We start from the raw sequence: 25,119 nt of genomic DNA, 5'->3' as shown, positions 1-25,119 counted from the left end.
TGTTTACTTCCCTTTTCTCTACAATGCACCACAGTGAATCAAACCCTGCTGTCATTCATGTGACTGACATCATCTGTGTGGTCTATACTGGTCATATTATTGAATGTTTCTCCGGTTGGTTCCATTTGTTTGTATCTTAGGGAAACACAGTGGGGACAAATGTGTGTGTGCTTTTTAATCTCTTTTACAGTCAGTTTTGCTCTAAAATATCTTTTAAACTGTCAGAGTTTTAAATAAAGTTTGCATTTAAATAATGGTTAATCTCCAGTTTTCACATTTTGCCCTCTGTCTGCATCAGGAACTCCTGCTCCTCCTCCTCCTCCTCCTCCTCTTTCTCACAACATGGCAGGGTTCATACCTGCTGATAACATTGCAGAGGGCAGAGAGGAGTCATCCTGTGAGCTGGCACATTTTGAATTATCGTCTGTTCCCGAGCTCTGACCTTTGGCTCTCACTACAATGCTTTAATCACGCTTTGAAAATTACATTTTTTTTCTCATTGACTCCAGACTTAAACCCTGCATGCGATTAATAAGAGGAAGGTTAACACTTTCTATGTCGTCCCATCATTTTCATGTTTGACTTTGATCCATTCAGCCCCAAGAAAAAAGTGAATTGTCTTTGTCAGCATTCATCCAAAAATATATTCAACTCTATATTTTTATTGAGTTATTGAATAACTACAGTATGGATGCTGATCCTCAACACTAACCAGTTTTAATTTGGATCAATTTTATATTATTTTGTTCTGGGGTTGAAACGATTAATTAACTAATAAATTATAGAAAATTAGATAAAAACTATTTTGATAATCAATTAAACAGTCTTGAAAAAAAATGCTAAGATCTCAGGTTTAAGCTTCTTTAATGTGCATATTTTTCTTTTATATCGTCTTCAGTGATAGTACCTAAAAGTATTTGGGTCGTGGATGTTTAGTTTAGGTTCCATCTTGGGTTTTAGGAAACATTGGGCCAGATGCAAGAACCACTCGTACGCACAGATTCGTTCTTAAACCATGCGTACGAGTGATTTACGAGGATTTGCCGCATTCACCAATTTCCTCGTATTTTGATTTTCTCTTAGGTACGAACAAAATGTACGAATGATGCAGACCTGTCGTACCTCTCACGCACAACCACCCTGCAGTCCTCCAAAGCAATAAAACACGACTGTCACTGTCTAATTGTCTAACGGGGGGGGGGGGGGGGGGGCATCATATACTATAAGCAAGATATGATAATCACTTAATGAACACATAACACCTCCACACGGGTACCCTCATCTCCAACTTCTTCTGCCGGCTTGCCCTGCGTTGTCATCCCGGGTGTGAGCAGGTCTGTGCTGACAGCAATCCGGCAGCAGGTGTAACATCAGCAGTTGAGCTTCAGAACTGACTTGGATTTTCTTTTTAACATCACTGTATGCTGACTACCACTTAACAGAGAAATGAATAATGTCGATCCGCAGGCTGAGCGATTATTATATTGTCAGTATTTTAGAGACCCCTGAGTAATGGGTGTGAACTACAGGGGATGTAGAGAAGGGGGGGAAAGTGTATACTATGTCCCGTTCACTAAATTGCACTTCTGAATCCATAATCATGATGACATTACTCTGTTTGTAAAATAATTAGGCTATTTAGTATAAAGAAGTAGGCTATTTAACAATTTAGGTAGATATATCAGTCATTTGAATTGACAATTGAAACTATGATCATCATATCATCATATATGATGCAAGCTTACAATATAAATATTAGCGGCCGAAACTACAAGCGACTTGTCCACAGACACTTTTCCACAGTTACTTTTCCACAATATAAACTGACTATTTATTAATAACTTTTATTCATTTAATTGAAATATTGCTTATCGAAGTAATAGTTTAACCCCCTGGCTGATGACATAATTCATGCTCAGTCATTTTTGTTTTTATTTCTGTGATGCTGCGCGCAACAGCTGAGACAGCGTTCACAGCACGGGTCATTTTTCCTCATTCTTTGTCTTTCTCAGGACCTTTAATTCCACCACTAACACTAAATAATAATATGTGTTTCTGTTGATCTATTTCTGAGAGCGGGACCTCAGTCTGAGAGCTCGTAAAGTTCGTATTCTTAGTCTTTAGTGCCATTTTCATGAATGGAGCTTCTCCACAACCTGCCGGTCGTCTGACCTTATTTGGTATTTTGGGGGCGTCATTCATGTTAATTTACTATTCTTGGGAACGCGCATTCATTTAGAACAGGTGGGATTCATCATGTTTACGAAGGTCTTTTACGACTGTTTCCTGGTGATACGAGTGTTTGGTGAATCCGACGTAGCACACTCGTAAATTCCACCTCACGAGAAAAGTACGACAGATTTAAGAAGAAAAATACGAACATATTCTTGCATCTGGCCCATTGGTCGACATTTTTCATTTTAAAGACGACAAAGACTAATCAGTTATATTTTGTGTGTGTGTGTGTGTGTGTGTGTGTGTGTGTGTGTGTGTGTGTGTGTGTGTGTGTGTGTGTGTGTGTGTGTGTGTGTGTGTGTGTGTGACCAGAATAGTTGGTCTAAATTCAATCATAAAACAAGGGTTGGGTCATAAGAGAGCAATAAAGCACGACAAGTGGAGTCACACGGTTCATTTAACTGTATCCACACCTTGAAGTTATTGTTAACACTGCACAGCTGTCTGTATTAAAACATTGCAAACTCAAGGGGTTGCATCGATTGAAAGCTACAGGAAAAAAGCCAATAGGTGCATGTTGAGTTTAGAATATTACAACACTCAATATATGTGTGTGATTTTAAGAAAGTAATCAAAGTCATGCTGTGTCACACAGCAGCATTTGTGTCTGGTGTTGACTGTCTCACCATGCTGCCTGTGCCTTTAACACAGGGGTCGATCTGGCAATGTGACTACCTCTGCTGCTGACTTAATGGTGGAACAACAATGCTCCATGTTCGTACCTTTAATACAAAACAGTGAGGCGAACTAATGGCACAATATTCCTGCCTGAAATAAGTTGTTGAAAAGAAGAGTCGCACAAGGTTTGTTATGGCCCCTTCAAGCTTAGATTTGGGGACAAACTTTTCTCTAACCTATTGTGTAAATGAGACCGGCTGACGACTAGAAACTCTGCTGTCTCTCGTGAATCCTACTGAACCTTCATCATCATCATCATGGTTCCCAGAGCTTACTGAAACCTTTTATCATTTCCCCGCAGTGGAACAAGCGAGAAGGCCCCAGACTGACTGTGCTGACAGCTTAACACTCACAAAGGAATTTGCTGCCGAGCACATCATTCACTCATAGTCTGCCTGAGCTCCTGTTTACCGGCTGAATAAACCAACGAGCTACGAATAAAGAGCCACAGTCTGAAGCATTTGTTCAGGCCACGGAGGGCCTCACTGTTTTAAATTCACAACCTGCTGTCCTCTATTTTATTCCTTTAAAAGTACCAAATACTCAAGGGGTAGACGCAGGTGTCTGTGCCGCTGAGCTTGTGTTTGCCAAGGTCAGAGGGAATACACCGGAGCCTGATTGGCCGAGGGATTTCCTGTTTGAAACCACCCAATAAAGAGTGACTGGGGGGTTAGCATGATGAGATGATGAGGTAATGCCTCTTTTTTTTTCAGTGAGAGGGCTGACATCATCGCTGTGGCATTCTCCGTTGCCATGGAGAAGGAGGAGGGATTGATAAAACAGGGGGGCACAAAAAGGGGTGCGTGGGAATGGGATGAATGTGTCCTTGTTGGTGAAAGTGTGAATGTGTGACAGGTGAATGGATCATTACCATTTAACTCACACAAATGAATCTACATTTGTTTGGTCGGATAAAGTCTCGTCACACACTGCAGGTACATTTGTTGTTCTCTGTGTTTGGGAATCCTCCTGGAAAATATCAGGAATGGAAATCTTGGCACTCGACCAGGAATCCTTGTCTATTTCTGTCTACCTCTGAGGGGGGAAGAAAGGGGTCTCCCCCAGACAGTCTGCCATTTCCTTTGGCTTGTCTTTCTCCTGTCTGTGTGTGTGTGTGTGTGTGTGTGTGTGTGTGTGTGTGTGTGTGTGTGTGTGTGTGTGTGTGTGTGTGTGTGTGTGTGTGTGTGTGTGTGTGCGTGCGTGCGTGCGTGTCTGTAACCCACAACCCCCTTCTGTCCTTCCCAGAGGTCGGGTTTTCTCTCTGTCAGGGAGGATTTCAGCTTAGCCTGCAAGAAGCAACAACGGTCACGCACTATCACATTTTCTATAGCAGACACATTTGTTTTTGTCACCATCAGACTTCATTCGTTTGACATTTATTGTCTAATTTTCCTTCGTTTACTGGACGCCTGGACAGACCAGTCTGTCTATCAGCTTATTGATCCAAACTACTCAAAAGCATTTCTGCTGTCTTTGCAGATAGAAAGGAGATGGATGTCTTTCTGAGCTTGACTCAAGATGATAGAAGATTTAATAATTAACAAGCAGCTACACGTGTGTGTGTGTGTGTGTGTGTGTGTGTGTGTGTGTGTGTGTGTGTGTGTGTGTGTGTGTGTGTGTGTGTGTGTGTGTGTGTGTGTGTGTGTGTGTGTGTTGGAGGTGTGGCTCCTCGTAAATCTTTTATCTCGGCATCTGTCTGATGGCAGTGATCCTGTCTCACACCTCTACCAGTGTTTCCTTTTGACTCGTCCTGCTTCCTGTAGCAGTATCAGTCTGCACGTCATTTAATGACCTGTGGCCACACGTCCACCCACTCATGTACACACACACACACCATAAAATGCTGACCAGAGCTGGGCGGTCAGCACGGTTTCTGTGGGAGTCAGATTTGATTCTGGTTTGGTTTATTTCACCGCGAGGTATTCAAGGACTCGTTTGATAAGGGGAATTGTCATTTATAGTTTTGCGCATGTCTCCAGCTTTGTAAAGACAAGAATATTTGTACCTTAGATTCATGTGGCAGAAAGTAAAGATCGTCTGAGGACCATTTTAGCTGAGCAGTTGCTGGGCACATTCATATTTGAGGCACAACTGACACGTCAGACCACAAAGATCTGCATGTCAGTCCCACTGTCAGTTTAGCCCTAATCAATAATTACTGATCTGTATGTGTGTCTGCCTTTTTGCCACTGTGTACATAAACCTAATTTATGGTAACTTAAATAATACAATTTAAATCTAAATAGTAACTTTAGAATTATCATTTAGTTGTTTGACATTTTTCCTTTAATTTTTCTAAGAAGGATACAATTTTACTTGTTTCTTTTTGTAGTTTTTCTTTTCCAATTTAACATACAGCTACAACTACTGACAATTATTTTCATTACAAATTAATCTGCCCATGATTTTCCTGGCTTATCGATTTCATATTTCATCGTCTATGCTTCTATGAAACGTCAAGAAATAGTAAAATAAGTCAATGGCAATTTCTCAAAGCCCAAAGCAACATCTTGAAATAAGATGTTTTTCCAAAACTCAAAAATATTTAATTTATGTCACATAATATTTAATTATATGACAAAGAAAATCAGCAAATTTGAAAAGCTGGAACCAGATAATTTACAGTAAAATTTAGTAAAATGATTAATCAATTATCAAAACAGACTAATTGAGTCATTGTTTCAACACTAATTTAAATCACTACAAGCAGAAAGTAACAATATACAGTAGTGTTATGTATTTGTGTTAATGTGAGCATGTGTTAATGCAGAGAACATGTATTTTTATGATTTGTTAACACACCTGTATGTCATTGTGTTTTATTTAATGTATTACATGGTCATCTTCCTCAGGGGTCGAGCCACTTGGGAAAATTACTTCCAATCATTCATTCAGACCTGATGTTTTTTCATTCAATGCCGGCTCATTTATCTCAGCCGGGACAAATTAATCATGAGAGGTATTGACCCGGGTCAGGCCGTCCACATGATTAATAGGATGCACAGTCGTTCAAAAACACATTACATCATGAAACCGTCCAATGAGATCATCTGACTTGGAATCATAAATATGAATAATAGCAGATTGATAAAGAGCAGCACACAGCTAATTAATCTGTTTAGATAATTTCTCATACACATAAATTTTCCTGACAGCTGTAATTGAAATTTATAATAATAATCATGAATTGAATCAAGGTTTTTTTTTTTCTATTTTCACCTTTTCCAAGATTTTGTGTTCGCACTGTGGAATCTAAAATGTTGTCCTGTGACCTCTGGAAATGAAAACAGATCTATGTTCAACCCCTCATCACATGTTGCGTATGTCTCTGAAATGAGCGCAGTTTAACCTAGAAGTCATTTTCCACTTCTCAGAATTTTATGTCATTTGAATTGGTTTTAGAGGCCTAAAAAAAGTTTAATATTCAGTACTATTTGGCACTAAAAGAGTTAGGATTAGAGATATGTTAGCGGAAAATGGTTTATGGTCGTCAGGACAAGACTTGTAGTAAGTTTGGTTTCTTTCATGTAGCGCCATCTTCAGGTCAATCATGACGTCACACCCCGTTTTATATAATCAAATAATGAATTAAAAACAAAATTAAAACTAATCTACTAGATAACTACTGGCTAAACTACTTAAACTAAAAAAATATTCAGAAAAAAATGAGCACTGGCACAAACACCAGCATGATAAAAACTACCTACAATGACAGAAACCATCTTTAAGGGGGGAATTTATTTGACGCATACTTTGACTTTTTTAGTTTGACTCATGTCCCATCTGCTAACATGGAAGGGGTGGGACTTATGGTCTGTATTGCAGCCGGCCACAAGGGGGCGATCGAGATGTTTTGGCTTCACTTTTGGGGAGCTGTAATGATGTCCATCTTTATACACAGTCTAACGTCCCAGAAGGCGCTGGACCCAAAAGTACAAATCAGAGGAAATCCAAACAAAACAAAAAACCAGGCTACTAACTAAAAGCTAACAAAACTGAAAGAGGAAGGTCCAAAAAAAACCTCTAGCAGAAAAACAGAGGAGTCTCATGCAGAACATAACAGGCAGCACTAGAGCAGGGCATGAGGATTGACGATCCGACAGGGAGCAACTAAAGAAGGGCAGTATATGATAGGGGGGGCTGAGTGGGAGGCTAATGATGATGATGGGGGCCAGCTGTGGAAGAGGGCGGGGAAAGTCAGGTGAGGGGAATGAGGTGATTGCAGGAAGAGGAGTGGCAAGATCTGTAATGACAAGAGACTTAGTATACCAACACCACATGAACAGAAAATAAACAAAAACAGCTGATCCCGTAATACACAGTCAGTGATATTGACACATTAGCATTTAGCTTAAAGAACTGCTGTACAACCTCACAGATCCACTAGTATGATTTCAGACAGTATCATTTCCGTCTGTATTTCCTACAGTTGGAAACCACAGACCTAAAACACAAAAGTACGAAACTAGTCTTTGCAGATAACTGACATGACTAAATTAATGTGGCAGCAATCAACTGCATTCTGTTTTTTGTGGACAGAAGGAGGTGAGAGGTCTGGGACCAGACTGCTTCCCGTTGACATGGAAAAAGGAATTTATTACTCTCTCAGACACTTTGAGCTAATTCCATCAAGGATTTGAGAAGGAAGGGGCGACATTTTCAGATTTACTGACTCTGCTCCCCCGTTCTCATCCTCCCTGTCATTGGTTGTTTCCTGGCCCTCAGGGAATCCAGCTGGGCTTCACAGTGTCTGAAATTTGCTCTGCTCCCTCTCACTTGTTCATGGTAGTTATTTATGTCCCAGCTCAGCCTTTTCTTTGTCTTTGACATTTGTCTTGTCTCGCAGGTTATTATGTCTTAAATCAATCAAACCATCCATGTAATTTAGTCTTTATTGTCTTGTCATTTGCCCTCACTGATATTACTTTTTTCAAACACTCTCTTACAGATTTTCTCGTTTCTGTGTATGTGTGACAGAAACTGCTAAGCTCTTCATCCAGCTAGACTCATATGCTATCATAGCAGAGTGGGCAAAGACTCTCTCTGAGTCTCTCAAACTGATAATCCTCTTACACGTCCATGCAGATTCACATGCAAGCACGGTCGCACAGAAAAACCCAAATATGAGCACAAAAGCACGCATTAACACACTAACCGTCATTCCTTGAAAAAGCATTCATTTTTCCTCTGGTGGAAGTGTTGGTTGTAACTGAGCATCACTGACTGTCTCTTTTACCTCTGAGATAAAATTCTTGTCCTGGAGGCTTAAATTTCTGGCGTCTTTATCTGGGAGTCCCTAATGTATTCACTCATATCTTTAATACTCTGCTGCCACTCCCAGCATCGCTCGGAGAGGTTTAACTTTGAAGGAAGTGAACCTCACGGCACTAAGATCACTCCTGCTTCTGTGTGTGTGCAGAGTGCAGGCGAGCGCATCTGTGTATCCTCCCCAGGTATGACTTTGCCTCAGCAGGGGTCTGCAGGATGTGTATGTGTGTGTGTGTGTATCTGCAGTGAAAGCCAGTTATTGAGCGGCAGAGAGCCAAGACAGCTGAGTAGCTCCTGGCTCGGTGCTGCGGACATCTTCTGAAAGCCTTGACCCACTTCCAAGACCCCCCCCCCGCCCCCCGCCCCCCCTCCTCCCCCACCACTCACCCAAACACGCTGCATACTGAAGCAGCTCTGCAACAATCTGCTGAGCCTCTCGCTGCAGTGAAGCTCTGCATGCAGACGCTGGGGAGAGTGGGTGTGTCTGTCTAATAAATAAATTGTATGTGTGTCAGTATGTGCTGCGAGGTTACACGTGTGTGCATGTGTGGAGTTGTGTGTGCACAGTATGCACAGGTTTACAGTAGGTCAAAGACGGAAGGCAAAGTCACAGAAAGTTGCTGCCTCTGCTAAATATATTAATGAGCTGTTATTTACCAACCAGCTACAAAACATTGAAGTACAAAGTAAGCAGGATGCTGTGTTTGAGTGCAGTGAAGAGCTGGAGGAATTAAATGGATGGCATTGTAACTGCAAGTTGGGTTTTTGTTCTGTGATATGCACAAAATCTTCTAATGAATCTGTATGATTTTTATTGTATGCCATAACATAGTAAGTTTGAATGAGGCACTGATAAAGGTAGAATAAAGAGAGAACATTGTAAATTAATCACATTTGATCAATCACACATGAAGCCCATTTATAATAGTCATGTCAGAGCCAGACACTAAGAAACAACCTTAGCAATGACAGTAAAATGAAGAAATTTAAATTGTGTGTAAACGGCAGGACATTGGGATGTGATGAGGGACAAAGCGAATAATTCTGCTCTACACAGTGAAGCTGCTCACATGCTGTTATTGTCAGAGCAAACAGACCTCGATTTAAGCGGCCCCAGAGCAGGGACGGGACCAGACGGCCGGCTGATGGAAGGGATGCTCCACAGGGAAGCAGAGGAGACTCACTTAGTCACGGCCTTTAGACACAGAGATTTAGACAGATTACAAACAAGCACACACAAGCCTACAAGCCTGCACTAACTCAGACACGCAAATACCATACTCAGAAGGATTAACACACTTTACATTTATGGACACATGCAGAGTAAATATGTCCACTTCAACATACATGAGGACACGTCTAAAGATACATTTTCTAGTTTTTACGATGATCCGTTAATTGCTACCAGTTTTATTCTGGAGAATTTCAGTGTTCTGTGTTCAGCAGAAGCAACTTAGTCATGTGGGATAGTTAACACCCTTTTTCCTCATCATCGGTCATCACCTACCAGGAAATAACCTTTACTTACTGGTTTCTATCATTATTTTGAATATCACACCAGCATTAGTTTGTATTGTAAGTGAGCTGGAAATGTATCCTCCCTGCACAGCATAATGACACCTCCGTCTGTCTCCGTGTGTTGTCATCTGCTCTTCACTCTGTCAGCAGCTGATGTCTATCAGGCTGATGTCACTCTGGACTATTAGAGCAGCTCACTAGTGAACTCTATTAACTATTTAACTATTGACAGACGGTTCATTGGTCTGCACAGATGAATCTGTCTGACGGTGCTCCATATCAGTCTGCTCAGGAGTACGTTAGATTGAAGAGGATGATCAGGCAAATCAGTATTCATTGATAAATACAACCTGTAAAAACACAATCTCAACACCACAGATTCTATTCTGGAAAAAGCAAAATACACCATGCTCTTCTCTTCTTTTACTCTAAATGAAACTGAAATTTGAATTGTGCTCACATTTTATGTGTAAAATGATTAATATAATAAGGATATACAAACACTAACGGTTATTAGCAAATATACTGTAAGTGTTTATTAAAGTACATCATATCGAATCACTCTTCTTGTGGGCGCTCATAACTGGAGGCTGGTATATAAACAGATAATGAACGACTATATATAAATATAGAATGTAGTAAAACACAGTTGTAATAACATAATATATGTCTTCATAGGAGAAGCTATCACCATTGACAAACACTTTATAATTAATAAACACTTAATATGTCCTTATATGTGCTAACAATCTGATTATAGCATGTTATAAACATTTATTAAATGTCTATATATTGTTTAAGCATATAAACTATGATGATGATGCCGCTATTGTGCACATCTTCGTTTTCAAGACTGTTTTTGGACATATTTGTGGAAACTGTCCAAAAGATATGCAAGTTAATGACATGAAGTGTTTTTCACGAAAGTGAATTATTACAAAATTGGTCGTGTGAAGATTAAAATATAACATGTTAACATTCAACGTAGGTTTTATTAAAGTTACTGTTGGTCTTAGGCCCATGCAAGGCATCCATATTTAATTTCAGGCACTTCAATATTATAAAGTGCTAAGTTGGACCAAACAGAGCTTTCAGAAAAATCTCGACTGGATGTTGATGTAAATGCTCATCTTAAAAAGGTCTATTAAAGTCAGTTTGCTGACATAAGCACTTACTCCCACTAGATGTTACTTTCGTTCATGTTATTTGAGCTTCATCTGCAGTTCTCACAGGCTCAGGAGTGGGCTAGTTAGCGTTAGTGTTTTCTTTGTGTTGATAAAAAATGAAAATGTCACCTCTCTGATCTCTCAGATGATTCACAATCCATAGCAATAGGAGTCCTTTAACTCCAGCACTTTGAACGTTACCTCATGATCGAAATCAACACCAGTCAAAACAAAACCAAAGACGTATTTCACTGAAAAGCCTGTTGATGCAGCAGACTGCACCTACATTGTTTTGTCTTTTTGTTCTTTCCTCTGTGCTTCTAAGACTTAGTCATAGTTGTGTGTTTTCCTGTGATCTCATTTTGTCTGTTCCACCTCAGGTGGGGCGGTGAGTGTCCTAGCCACAAAGGGAGTCATTACCACCATGAAAACTATAATTTGGGGCTCTGTAGGGTGTCATTATGAGGTTTAAAGTGCAGTTTATTGCAGCACAACTTAATGTTCTGTCAACACAATAACAACTTTATTTAGTGTTCACTTTGAAAGGTCCTGAACTGCTGAATCAGTGACGTACAGATGCTTTTTGCTTTCACTAAAAGTTTTGCTTGTGTTTCACCCTGATGTAGAAAATGCTTTTAGTTGTGCTTAAAAGACAGGTTGATGAATCATTTTATGGTTTTTATGGTAAATGCCAATTACCGCTGTTTCAGCTGATCAGGATAATTTTAATATGTAATTCAGACTGTTGTTCATGACATGTTGGGACCTGATGATGGATATCTTTCACATGTTTGACCATTAATAAAGTAAATGATTAATGGATAAATCATAATATAAAAATAATTAGTTGCAATCTTATTCAATTTACAGACATTTCTTGTTTCCGATGGCTTGTCTGCATTAAGCTGTTGCACCCATGTTAAGTGCTGATCTAAAGGACTAATGAAGGGATTTTATCTTTAAAAGCACATAATTAAGCATTGATTAAAGCTCTCATGGTTTTTTCCATCTCCTCCTCTGTTAGGTGTTGTGAGTGCAGGGCCTCGCTGTCCCACTGGTATTATGAAAAAGAGGGACGGCTCTTCTGCAAGAAGGACTACTGGGCCAAATTCGGGGAGCTGTGCCATGGCTGCAACGATCCGATCACCACCGGCCTTATCATGGTAAGAGGATCCATCTGCTGTCTCTCATCTCTCCTCACCTCCCTCCTCCTTTGTTTGCAGAAAAAAAACTCAAATTACAGATTGGAGCTGTGTCACTGACAGCACACACATACATGCAGGACACATGCACACGCCTCAGTCCATACATTTACGGTGTGTGCAAACATAAATATATGCACACAGGATCTGTGCCAGACCTGTAACTGACCCTGATGCCTTTGTCAGCTTGTCAGATTGTCTTACAGACCACCAGTGAAAGTCGGGATTGTTTTTGTGACACAGGAGAGCAGAGATGTTCAGGTGCATTAATGCGGTCACAGCATCAGAAAGCAGACAAACAGACTGCTTCTGCTGATGCTTTATAGAAAAAGAAACAAGCATCAAAGGAGAGTCGTGATTATTTGTTGTTTAGTGAATCATGCACATTAAAAGCTGAAAGAAACTGATTAATAATTTGTTGGTATAACTAATTATTTTGTCTTACTATGTCTTAATGTCCTGGCGATTTATCTGCCCCTGTTTGGTCATTTCTGGCTTCAGCATCCAATTTGTGGGGATGTCATGGTTTATGGTCGGCGTATTAACCCCAAAGCTGTGCATCTGTTTCTGCCCGCTCAACATTCTGTTTCACACTAATGAAAGTTAGTTTTAGTGGCTTTAGTTTGCAAAAGTGCACACACAAACTAGAATAACAAAACAGACCTATTTTTTTCCCACAATTCAGCACATCTACCAGTACTGAGTCATGAGCCTATGACATTTCTTTTTCTTTTTTCATTAGATACATTTTTATGTTAGGTAGCATGAGGCTGAAGATTGCAATTGTACAAGTGGGAACACAGAATTCAGTAATGACATTGACAAATATATTGTAATTAATGTCACATCCTCCGATCTGCTTTTTCTCATAATACAACTTTTAAAATGATTAAGGCAGGTTTTAGCAATAATGTGATCCACATGTCGCTCAGCGTAATCCAGAGATCCAGAGCCTGTAATGTGCTTTGATGTCATTAATGTCGCCCTGCTTTCAGTAACAGAGAAGCTTTATTGTAAAACAACAGAACGGTTTATGAAGTGCATCTTCCTCCCTGCTCCTTTATCACTGGCAGACTTTGGAGAAATAATACTTGTTGTGTTTACAGCACCCATTGAAGTAAAACTGGAATTATCAGGCACAGCAGCAAAACAGACGATATAAAAAACTACGTCAGCTGTGTGTGGAAACATGTGAGACTCATACTGTGGAAAAGTACCGCCTGTCATCTTTGCATGAAGCTTATATATGACAGCGAAATTATCCACAGAGAACACTTTCTGATTTGCATTTTAGAAGGTGCCATTCGCAGCTGACAGCATGAAATGTTCAAGTTCTTTTTGAAGTGGGATTTATTTTAAATGATCTCAATTTGTGTTTCAGTTGTACACTGTGACAAATATTTAGGATTTATTGTGGAAAAATATCTGCACTGTGAAATAATGTAAATGATCTCTTTATTGAAGAAAGATGTGGCTTGAGTGACTGTTTGCTAAATCAATAATCTACTGGCTGCTGGAGGTCCTCTGATACTGAAAACTGGTTAAAATGTAAAGCTGAGTGCATTCGTTGCACATAAACTACCCCTCTGACGCCTATCGGTCAGATACTGCAGCCAGCAGCTTCTGGCAGGTCATGTGTCATTTTCTGTGTGTGTGTGTGTGTGTGTGTGTGTGTGTGTGTGTGTGTGTGTGTGTGTGTGTGTGTGTGTGTGTGTGTGTGTGTGTGTGTGTGTGTTTGTGTCTGTTTGTGTGTGTGCTTTTTATCATTTCCAAAGCCTCCAGACAGCCTGCCCTTTGCAGTGCAATCTCAATAATGAAACATATAGGAGAGTATAAAGTGAATTAAGTGGAGGGATTGCTGCATCACCTCTACTCTCGTTTCCTCCACTGGTTTATCGCTCTTCTTACAGTGCAAAGACACTGATTGAGTGTCTCTGCAGTTACACCTTAGTGCTTTTGAGATCGGTCAGCCAATCAGGCATTGTTGCCAAGATGGCCAGAGCAATTGTATTACCACATAGACAGATAGACTGAGGTCAGCGCCTCACGTCTGTGCCACACCCAAAGTGAAGTCTAGTCCCATCCTGCACCTGTCCAGATTAGCAGGGAAGCACGATCCTATTTTATTAAATTCACTGATCTTGCTGCACTTGAATGAGCTGCAGACTTGGCATCCTCACAGTCAGGATGCAGAGATGAGTCAGAGTCTGCAGACAGAAATATTGAATTGATGGTCAGCCAGAGAGCAACAGAGCATGGAACAAGCAACCTTTCAAGGTCTCTTGCTCTGGATTTTTTGACTGATTCCAAGTTCATAAAAATAACTTTCTATTATTCTGAGCACCTTTACACACAGAACAACTCATCCATGTTGGCTTCAAGTTGAGCTTTACTTCCTGAAGTCATTCTTGGAAACAGAGACTGACAAAACAATCTCCACTCAAGGTCCACTTCATTCCTTGTTCTGGACATTTGGACCACATCACACTCTTCCTCAGCAAATTAGGTTTGCTCAGTTGTCATGGAAATGTCAGTGCTCAAACTCTCCGTTGTCCTGAGCACTTTGAAAACAAAAACACACTTCATGTTGTTTCAAGAACAAGCCAGTAAGTGGAGCTTGAGTGGTCCAGAATGAAGCTCAAAGTAACTTGTTTCATTTCAGTGAAAATGAAAGACTTTGTGTTTAAAATTGATTGTAAATCATTTTCATTGTTTTCACAGTTAATAAACTGTTCAGTAACTACAGCCACCCTGATGGGGCCATTGTCCTAACTGAATATGGTCTCAGATTATTATTGGAAAGAGAATTGAGAGCAGCTGTGAGCAATTGTGTTTGTACAGTATGACCATGATGGTGTGTGTGTGTGTGTGTGTGTGTGTGTGTGTGTGTGTGTGTGTGTGCGCGTGCGTGCGTGCGTGCGTGCGTGCGTGCGTGCGTGCGTGTGTACGTACTTGCAAACAGGTGTGTACAGATGTGCAGCTTCTGCTTCTGTCAGCACTTTCAGTCTTGAGTAAACTAGTAATAACTCAGCCAGAAGAGGTTATTTACTACCTCTACTGAGATTGATTTATGTGCTCAACACTGAGTTAACTTCTATAATTGAATTCCCTCCCTCGCTCTGTCAGATAAATCTGCAGTCATCCCCTCCATCTCCACATTCAGTTTAGAGTGAGTCACTCTTTCAGGTCAGATGGGAGCGCTGCCAGACATCGACCTGGGCCTGTTGGGGGTTCAGAGCTTGAAAGAAGCTTCTGGTTTCTCACTGACACTGTTATCTGCGCCACAAAACACTGTCATCCGCCTGCTCTCTGGATTTAAGCTCATAGATAATCAGTTCATTCAGACCGGAGTGACCAACAAACTTTAAAACATTAAATGACTGAGTGGTGGTGTAGCTGAGTTTATGTAGGTGAAGGTGGCATTAAAACGTATCCCTGATGCAGGAACACGTAGGTTAGTTTTGGAGTGGAAAGGGGAATAAAGATTAGTTTGATGAGAGAGAGAGAGATAGATAGAGAGAGAGAGGAGTAAATGTATGAGTTGGTTTGGGAATAATTGTGGGAACTGACTTGATTTTTGGTATGTGTGAGGAGGACATCTGGAGTGAGTTGTTTCTTACAATAGATTGAGAATGATAAATATATTTGAAGAGAGATTTAAGAATAAAGCTGATTAAGCTGTGCGTGTTTTTCATCCAGTTTTAAATACCTTTAAATACCTAACTAACCCTTTATATGGCAGCCCATCAGGTCCTGTTTATTTGACCAAGAGAATAATGAATTTGCCATTTTGTTTATAGTCATTGTGTCATTAGGTGCACGAAAGCTTCTGTTTGTTGATGGTTTGGATGGCTTATGTTAAATCTTCGGGACTTTCTTTGTTTCTGTTTTTCTTTCTTTGTTTCGAAAATACAAGAAGTCTCAACACTTCAAGATGAAATCTAAGAGTTTCCCCTGAAAGCACAAGAACTCTTGATTCTTTTTTTTTTTTTTTTTTTTTTTTGGGGGGGGGGGGGGGGGTTTGGCATCGCGTTACCATTTTCTAACTCCGAAAATCCAAATCACATGTTTTAAAAGTTACGTAATGTGCTGTAGATCCCCTGTCACCTCTCTGTACTACTTATTATTTTCTGTTTCAATCTGTTAGATACATTTAAACTAGAGACATTTAAAGTGCAAAGTTAAACAGGAAATGAAAGCACAAAGAAAACTTTACTTATTACATGATGTTTCCAGTGGAAGACACACAGTTAGTATGTTTTATATCATGTTGTAGTTTTAATAATTAATTTCATGCAGTTTAATTGTTAAACTGTATAATCAATGAAACAATAATGAGAGACGGTAGTTTACATCACTGCCTTGTTGCTCTAAATTTGTCCTGCCATCATGAGTGGCACAGTATGCTAACATTGTCCTACACATGTGCTTTATTGAGAAATATAGTTTGGGCTGGAACTCAAACCAATGGAAAGTCCCAGATCTGCAATGAACTTTATCAACTCCCACGGGTGTGAGACAGCTCAGTATTTGAGGTGTATCTGCCAGTTATTGCTGTAAACACCTAATGAATGTTCGGTTTTTAAGTGAAGACAAATGTGTTATATAAATGTTGGGAAATAGTATTTGTTAAGATGTTCAGATTGGAGTATTAGTCAACAGAATTGGCTGTTGATCTCCTCAGTGATGCAAAACACAGAAGTTTTCTTGTCTAACCACAACACGCTGCCACAATGTAAAAAACTTGTTTTGCACAATATTTATGATAAAGGAAAGTTTTCCTTTCATTTTAACTCCTTGTGGAGGTCTGAGGTGAGGCTGAAATACAGTGCCCTAACACAGCTGCTGATAAGACATTTCAGCTGGATGTTTGCCTGCTGTGAACTTTATTTATATTGACCTTTTGCTCACTGTTTTTATTTTATTTGAATATTTAAATTAGCATCAACACTTAAAATACCATAAACTGGCCGGTGATCTTCGTTATTTTTGGAAACTTTTTAAACGTTTCCTCTTTCCAGTGTGGTAACATTGACGAAAGCAGCAGCATGTGTAGGCTGACATCCCCCCTTTAGGCACCACTGTGGTCTGGCAAGTTTCACTTCTGATTTGACTGCCCACAGGTTGAAGTAGACTCAACCTTTTGTTTTAGATTTAGATCTTTATCTACAGGTATGTTGTTAATCTGCTGTTCATCTCATGTTAAGACATTTCACATGAAGTCACTACAATTATTCATTGTTGGAGCCAAACTGCAGTTTCAAAGTTAACAAACTGACTCAGTAATGTGAGTTTTACAGAAATGTGTAGTAACCATTAGTCACTAGAAGCTACTGCTCACACTAGAAAGCTGCTTCAGGAAAACACCTGAGTGAATCTCATTGAGCAAAGTTGCTTTTATTGATAATAAAATTCAACTTTTCATCTGAAAGAAGACAGGGATGTTATTTCTGCCCATATGTATATTTAAAAAGGTTTTGCTCGCTGTAATCAAAGACCCCCTCCTATCTGTGCTTTTTGATGGGTGATAAAATCCACATTCCTCCTTTTTTTTATACTAAAATATATTCCAAAATGTACCTGAATATAATGTAATAAGAAACTCCAGCAGACTGAGTTAGTCAAATCAAGTGGATCTATTTCAAAGTTAGTTGTTTTTAGCATAAAAATCTTTTTGTTTCCTTGCTGAACTGCAGTGGGAAAAGGACTTCCTCATTTGAGAGAACAGTTTGACTGGCACTCAATAGTACCACAAAGAGGGACTTTTCCTACTGAAAACACTGATATGACTAGCTCAGATGGTTGAAGCCTCATATTAACTCATTATAACTACATATTTTTAGGACGGCCTTGATTTTTTACCCTCATCACTTACATTGAAACTTAATTAGGAAAGAATTTCTTATTGGCGAGGATGAACAGGATTAACCTGTTTCAGTGTTCATATGGACACAGACAGACCTAAAAGTTTGTTTGTTAAAGGAATTTTTTCCCCTAAAATGTTCATAGATGGGCATATCTATATGTTGGTTGTTCTGTGTTTCCTTTCATTCCTTTAGATAATTGATCAAATGTAGATGATTGGGGAAACGCCAAAAATCATATGCAGATAAATCCCATTATTGAATAAATTGACATGATACCATTAGTTGCCTAAGTTGTCACGTTGATTTTGAAGAAAAGTTCAAATTCAAGCTTTTTGGTTTTTCTTGTGAGGCAACAAATACAATTTAAAACAGTTGTCTTTTTTCTGACTGTAAATTCAATATTTTAACATCTTAGACTGTAAGAAAACATACGAAACATGCAAGAAATTGCACATTGTATTAACATTTCAAAGACTAAATGATTACCAGATTAATTGATAGAGAAAAAAAAAGTTAGTTAGTTATCCATCCTACACATGAATTGTGTTTTTTTGCACATAAAAACAAGCAGGAAGTTACAGAACATCCCAGATTGATGATGTTTAAAAGTTAAAGTATGTGAGGGGGGAGTTGTTATTGAAGTGTAAAAAAAAAAAAAATCTAAACAGTCAGAAAGTGTGTTGACTTTAAGGCTCGGTATCTTTATATTAGACTTTAGAAGTAGAGAAATTAAAAAAGAAACCTGATACCTACCCTCTATTAAGACCAATGTGCAATTTTAGTGTATAATTGTGTATTAAAACAAGCAAAATTATATCATAACCAACAGCTGAACTCTGCAGGTAGCTTTTTAGGCAGTCTGATTATTCAAACTAACGTTGTATATCATCTGTATGTTGATCTGATAAACAGACATTTCCTCTATGTTTCTCTGGAACAGTTTCCCATTCAGCTCCCATAACTCCCACAGTAACTTAATCATGTTTTCTCGACCAGCCATCTCTCCCTGCTGTCTCTACAGTGCGTCAACATAATAACCAACAGGCCGTGCAGAGAGTTCATCTGACTGTCTATTATTATCTGCCCACTCAAGAGCCTTTAGTGAGGGGAGGGATCGACATTGACATGCAGGACATATTCAAAGCATTGGAAAAAAGTGGGACGACAAGGACAAGCACAGAGACACCTAGTTGATATGAGAGTGACGCAGCAGCAAAGACAAACCTGGGAAGAGAGATGGTATGAGGCCTGACAGGAGAGAGTAAGGACGGAGCCACACAAGGACATCACATGTCCTAATTTACTCTTAGTGCTATGTTACTGCAACCACAGAAAGATGTTACCTGTACCACAGAAAGATAATATAACATGCTAACATTAAGCCTGTCCGACATGTGACTCAGGTCTAAGGGTGTCGCTGTTGAAAGTGGACATTAAGGGTGTTTTGTTACTTTCATCATTCATTTTAATCAATCAATCAATCAAACTTTATTTGTATAGCACTTTTCATACATCGTGATGCAACACAGAGTGCTTTACATATTCAAAACAAACAACAAAACAACAAAAAGAAATCATCAAACATAGGAACTCATTTAAAAACAGGAACTCAGGAAACGCTATCATAGCGCTTAAGAATCTGCAATGAAGAAACAGCAGAGGTAGGATTAAAATTTGAAAATAAATACATACAAAATAAATAAAAACTGAATAAAATAAAGAACTAATAACATTAATAAAATATTAAAAATATACTAAAGGTTAGAATAGAATAAAGTCAATGTAGAATAAAGTGGGTAAAACCAGAGATGTTAGGTGTAAAAGTAAAGAAGTAGAAAAGACATAAAAGGTAGTCCAAGTAGTAAAACAGGCTAAAATAGAAAATAAAAGGCAGAATAAATATATAAAACTCAATTGAAAGCCACATTTAAAAAGTCCAAAAAAAGTATTGAAAGTAAGAAAACACTTTTAAATCTGCAAATAATACTATTTTAATATTTTGGAAACCTTACATATAGTATTTGTGTGTAAAATAAACAACAATGGTCCCAACACTGAGCCCTGGGGAACACCACAAGTAACCGTCAGTGGTTGTGAGTTACACTGATTTTGATACTTGTTCTTCAGATGAATGCGTAACCTAAAGAGTGCTACCCCTCTAATTCTATATCGTTGTCATTTCTTCAATAATAGATCTTGGTCAACTGTATCAAATGCTTTTTTGAGATCCAGGAATACTTCCAGTGTTCTTTGTTTTCTATTCCACATGGTATTTCCTCCACAATTTCCATGAGTGAAAACGAAGCTGTCTTATTAAATCTAAACCTATATTGCTGCTCACACAGTACATTATGTTTTGTGATAAAACATAAAACATAGATACAAAAGAATATTCTTTCCAGCTTTTTAGAGAACTTTGAAAATAAAGAAACAGGTCAGTAGTTCGGGAGTACATGTCTGTCTCAGCCTTAAATATAAGTATGACTATTTTTCATTTTTCTTGGAAATACCAGTTTGTAGAGATTGATCACTGATTTCACCACACACTCAATAATATTGTGTGTGTGTGTGTTTAAAAACAACACATCCAGTTTAGTCAATAAGCAGCAAAATTATTTTTTGATTAAGTTATATATCAAGTCATTCCTCAAAAATGTGAAACACTGGCTGGTTCCACCCTCTCAAATTTACTGATTTGCTCCTTTTGAATGTTTTATTTTTGTATTTTTATGACATCATTGTAACTCACTTTTTGGTGTGTCATTTGGACAAAACAAGCATGAAGTCAACGCCTTATCCTGTTAGAACATGTAATGGGAATTTTCCCACTATTCTGACATTTAGTAATCAACAGATAATGAAAGTAATCGTTATAATGTCATCAGTGGGACAGAAACACATATACTGTCAGTGTACTTTACTCTATTTGAACTCTTTAAAGCATCCTTTTGCTTGACACAGTGCTATCATAGCTTTACTATAAAAAAAATAAATACAACTGAATGTATGACATCATCAAAATAACAAATGAAAAATACCCTCAAATGAATCCTCTACTTAACATTTACTGTAACATTTATTGTAACTGTCACTTTCTAGTTTCAAAATGAGATTGTGGGATAGAAGTGGAGGAAGGGTGAAGAATTTGCTGAAGACACCAGGGGGTAAAGGAGGTGGGGTGGGTGGGAGTGGCTGAACCAGCCAGCCGGCGTGTGTGCAAGAGTGGGCGGGTTCAAACAGGAAACGATGAGGTCATAGCAAATGTGAGAGAAGAGAGAGGCAGGGTGGGAGTGGGGGGGGGGAGTAGAGCGAGGAGGGCTGACATTGATTCAGAGATGAGCTCAGCTGCAAAGGCGTGGGCTGCTCCCTCCCTCTCTCTTCCCTCCCTCCTCTGGCAGCTCTGTCTCTCTGCCCGGCTTGGCCGCTGCCAGTGTTTTGTTGTGACAGCAGGGAAATCGCCTGCCTCAGTAGAATGAACTAGAAAACAGCAGAGAGAGAAGCCGGCTCTCGCTGACATGGTGGGAGACTTGTTTTTCTGGAGCTTCTGCTGTCTCAGGCTGTGGAAAAGGGACAAGAAGGTGAGGCTGTTCACTGCCGCTGCTGTGGGTTACTGGGTGTCTTATGGGTGATAATCAGTCATCCGTGAGCCGGCAAGGAGGCAGGGACGCAGACAGTCTCAAGTGGTTGCTGCTGTATGGATTCTTTCCATCTTTCATCTCTTTTAAATTGAATCTGAAGAATGATACTGTACGCCGCTGTGTTTTGTGTGTCATGTTAAACTGGGTCAGCGTATTGCTTTCTAATTACAGATCTGCTCCTCTTCTTTTTTTTTTTGATGAGCCGCGCCGGTTTCTTCTTATCTTTTTTTTTTTTTTCATGTCATGAAAAACTGATGAGCCATTGCATGCCTGCTATTTTTAGAGCATTCTTCCTCAGATAAAAGTAGGTTTCGTCCGGCTGCATTCTTGCAATTGTCATGTTTAATATCCGTGTCATTGCACTGTGTTATTTTTATTTACCACCTACTGTTCACGCAGGCCTCACTTGAAACAGTTTCTTCATTTATCTTCAGAAAGAAAGGAAGAGGCTGAATGCATGAACAGCATTTGTAAAGCCGAGGCCTGTGTTTGCTGTGGTACTGTACTGTTTGTGGCAGAAGGGGGTTTCCATTCAGAGAGCATCAATGTGGTCTTCTGTCTTCTCTCTCAGGCTTTCAGTGTAATTGTATTTGCTGTAATCATGTAGCTCTACTGTAGCTTGAAAGTCAATGAGGGGGATCACACACCTTCCTTTGCTTTTACTTCTACTCAAACAGCATTGATTTCTGTGGTGTAGCACATCTTGATCACATTTATTTCAGCTTTGTGAAAACCTTTTTGACACATTTTTTTGGAATTTGACCCAGTTGTTGTAGCTCTCACTTTGGGGAGTATCAGGAACCTAATGCACGTGCTGTTTTTACTATTGCTTCAAAACATCCAGCATGAGGTCATTTTAAAAACACATTTCTTCACCTGTGTGTTGATTCTGGGAGCTCAGTCACATATGAACTCTGTTTTTGAGTTTAGGCAATGAAGGAGACTCATAGTGTAGACCATTGCGTCAAACAGGAGGTTAAGCAGAGACAGATCTCTATAATTTGCTGAGGCCAATCAGAAGCACCTTTCTGCATTGTTGATATGAGGTCATTTCTCCACATTTAGCCAGAGCTGAGTGAAGTCACAGGGTCTGAGTGAGTGGTATTTACGTAAGACTTGAAGGCCTAAAGAGATAAGTCCATGATTAGGTCCTCCTGCATATAAATACACACAGACATTTTCATCCTCATTCAAACGTAATGCATAGTGCGGCATATTACAGCTATCCCACAAGAGCTGATAAGTAGTTAACTTTCCTAGGTTTAGATGAAAGACAGTATAGATAAAAATCTAATAATCTCAAGAATTTACCTCCTCCTCCAGAGGTGACAGAAGCCACGAATAGTTTCTGTCTTTCTTTTTATTAGTAGGCAGTTGGTATTTACTGTTCTGATTGCTCTTTCTTTATTTATTACTAATTCTTGACATGCACCTACACATTTTAACTCATCTCATTACCGAATATAATCAACAACACAAATGGGAAATGATGTGAGGAAATTGGAAAATGAAATGAGTAGAAAATGATTAATGTTGTGTGGGCAAAATAGGTACTAAAATTAAAACCTAAAACAAATCATAAGAGCAAATTAAAAGTAGAAATTTAAATGTTCCTTTTGAGTTATCACTTAACCCATGAGTGTTTGTCACTTCCACAGTTTTCAACTCAAATCATTAACATTTGACTTTAGTTGTAAACTAATTACTACGTCCAGATAAGTGATCACCCAGACCACTCAGGAAACGTCAACACAGGTGATTGATAGCCTGAAGATGTCAAAGAGGCCCTGACTTAATAACAACATGTTCCTAGCTGTTTAGTTTCGCCAAGAGTATTAGACCGTCATAAATTCCTCCAAATAGCTTAAAAGTGTCTGTTCACATTCCACAGTTAACTTAACATCACACTTATAAATCATTTAAAAACAAATAAAGGGTCTGAACACATCAAGCAAGCAGCGTCTGTGGCTGCTACATCAAGCACCGTTAGCTTCATTTGTTCTTTGTTGGATCGAGCATGTTAAATGTCAGAGTCTGTGTGCCTGTTCAGCCTGATCAATCAGTGATTTAAATCAATCAGTGCAGTTTCTCTTTACTTGTCCCACTACCAGACAACAGCAGTCTAAAGTTTAACAATCCCGCCATCACTGTTGTCACCATCCAGACCAAAGATTAAGACAGGGGTTCCTTTCCTGCTGGTCAAGAGTATGGAAACAAAGAAAACATACTGACATAATGTTTATTTTTATCCTTTTATTTAAGCTTTGCGATCATTTTCTTGTAATTCATGGTCTTACCTTTTCAGGAGTCGTTTGCATCAACTATTACGTTTCAAACTTTGCCAACACAAGTGTTTACTTACTAGAGAGTTACTCATGACCCAATTGAAACTGGTTGCACCACAAAATACAGTTCTTATGTAGAGGTTAGTTGTTACGAGATGTTTACACCCAGCCACAACCCGACTACTGCATAGCTAACTTAACCAAGTGACGAAACAGAGTACAACTAACTCTGAAACATAAATTTTTCTCCATGTATGCATATAAAACTTAAGTAATACCTACATTTGGATACAACGGTTAAGTTAAACATAATTTGGCCCCTATTATATTTTTGGCAGATATTTAAGATGCTACTTCCTGTTAGCAGAGTTGATTGCTTTCTGTTGGATGGTGCTATAGACGTCTCCTAGCAACACATTACTGAAGTTTTTAATAGAGAACACATTAATTAGGTTTCAATGGTGTAATTCAGTTTAGTAAATAAGTCATTTAAAACTAGTTATCTACAGCAACTAAGAACTTAGGAAGAATTATACACACAAATTTAGTGATTTAGCCTATTAAAAAAACAACCTTGCACATATACTAGCTACGAGGGCCGATGAGTAGCAGAATAGTGAACTTTACTTTAAGGTTTCACAAACACAAAACGTTGGAGGTTGTCTCTTCTTGAACTACATTTCCATCAGTTACCTCATAAACGGGCGGCATTTTACTCCCTCACATAAGTCAAGGTAAATATGTGCCCCAGAGCCCCGTCTCCAGTGGCAACAGAGCATTTTTCCGCAACTTCACCCGGTTACTCCTGCACCCCGATCGACCTGCTCACCCTTCCCCCTCGGAGAGCTACACAGCATGGTTTGTTGTCACTGGAAGACGCCACAAGACTACATGACGGCTAACACGCGGTCACAAACTCAAAGAGCATGATGAGCTAATACAGAGAAATACACACAAAGTGGAACCAGTGGTGTGTTAATACATGTGATGTTTCTTGAATCTGTTACTCAGGCAGTCACATGGTTTAATACAACAATGAGTGACAATGAATTTATAAATTGGACAACACTTCCCTCTTTTCTCCCTGTATTTCTTTCAACTGCTATTATCTGCCTTTGTATCTACAGTACACTACAGGGTGGATGCCTGTCCTGGATCTGAGGATAGCAGCTGCTGTCTGTCTGATGTGGTTTTATAGAGGGTGTGTGTGTGTGTGTGTGTGTGTGTGTGTGTGTGTGTGTGTGTGTGTGTGTGTGTGTGTG

The 25,119-nt window shown here is 39.2% G+C and overlaps 1 protein-coding gene across 1 annotated transcript in view; it reads left to right on the top strand.

Annotated features, from left to right (window-relative positions):
• Positions 1–25,119, top strand: part of limk1a (LIM domain kinase 1a) — a 50,880-nt gene that overhangs the window by 15,379 nt on the left and 10,382 nt on the right. Inside the window, exon 3 of the mRNA XM_062419143.1 lies at positions 11,890–12,028. Within this exon, the coding sequence (XP_062275127.1) occupies positions 11,890–12,028 (139 nt within the window). The remainder of the gene's footprint in view (positions 1–11,889; positions 12,029–25,119) is intronic.

Source organism: Scomber scombrus, chromosome 5, assembly GCF_963691925.1.
Source record: "Scomber scombrus chromosome 5, fScoSco1.1, whole genome shotgun sequence".
Lineage (NCBI taxonomy): Eukaryota > Metazoa > Chordata > Actinopteri > Scombriformes > Scombridae > Scomber > Scomber scombrus.
Note: the sequence above shows the minus strand (reverse complement) of the source record. Positions and strands in the feature narration are given on the sequence as shown.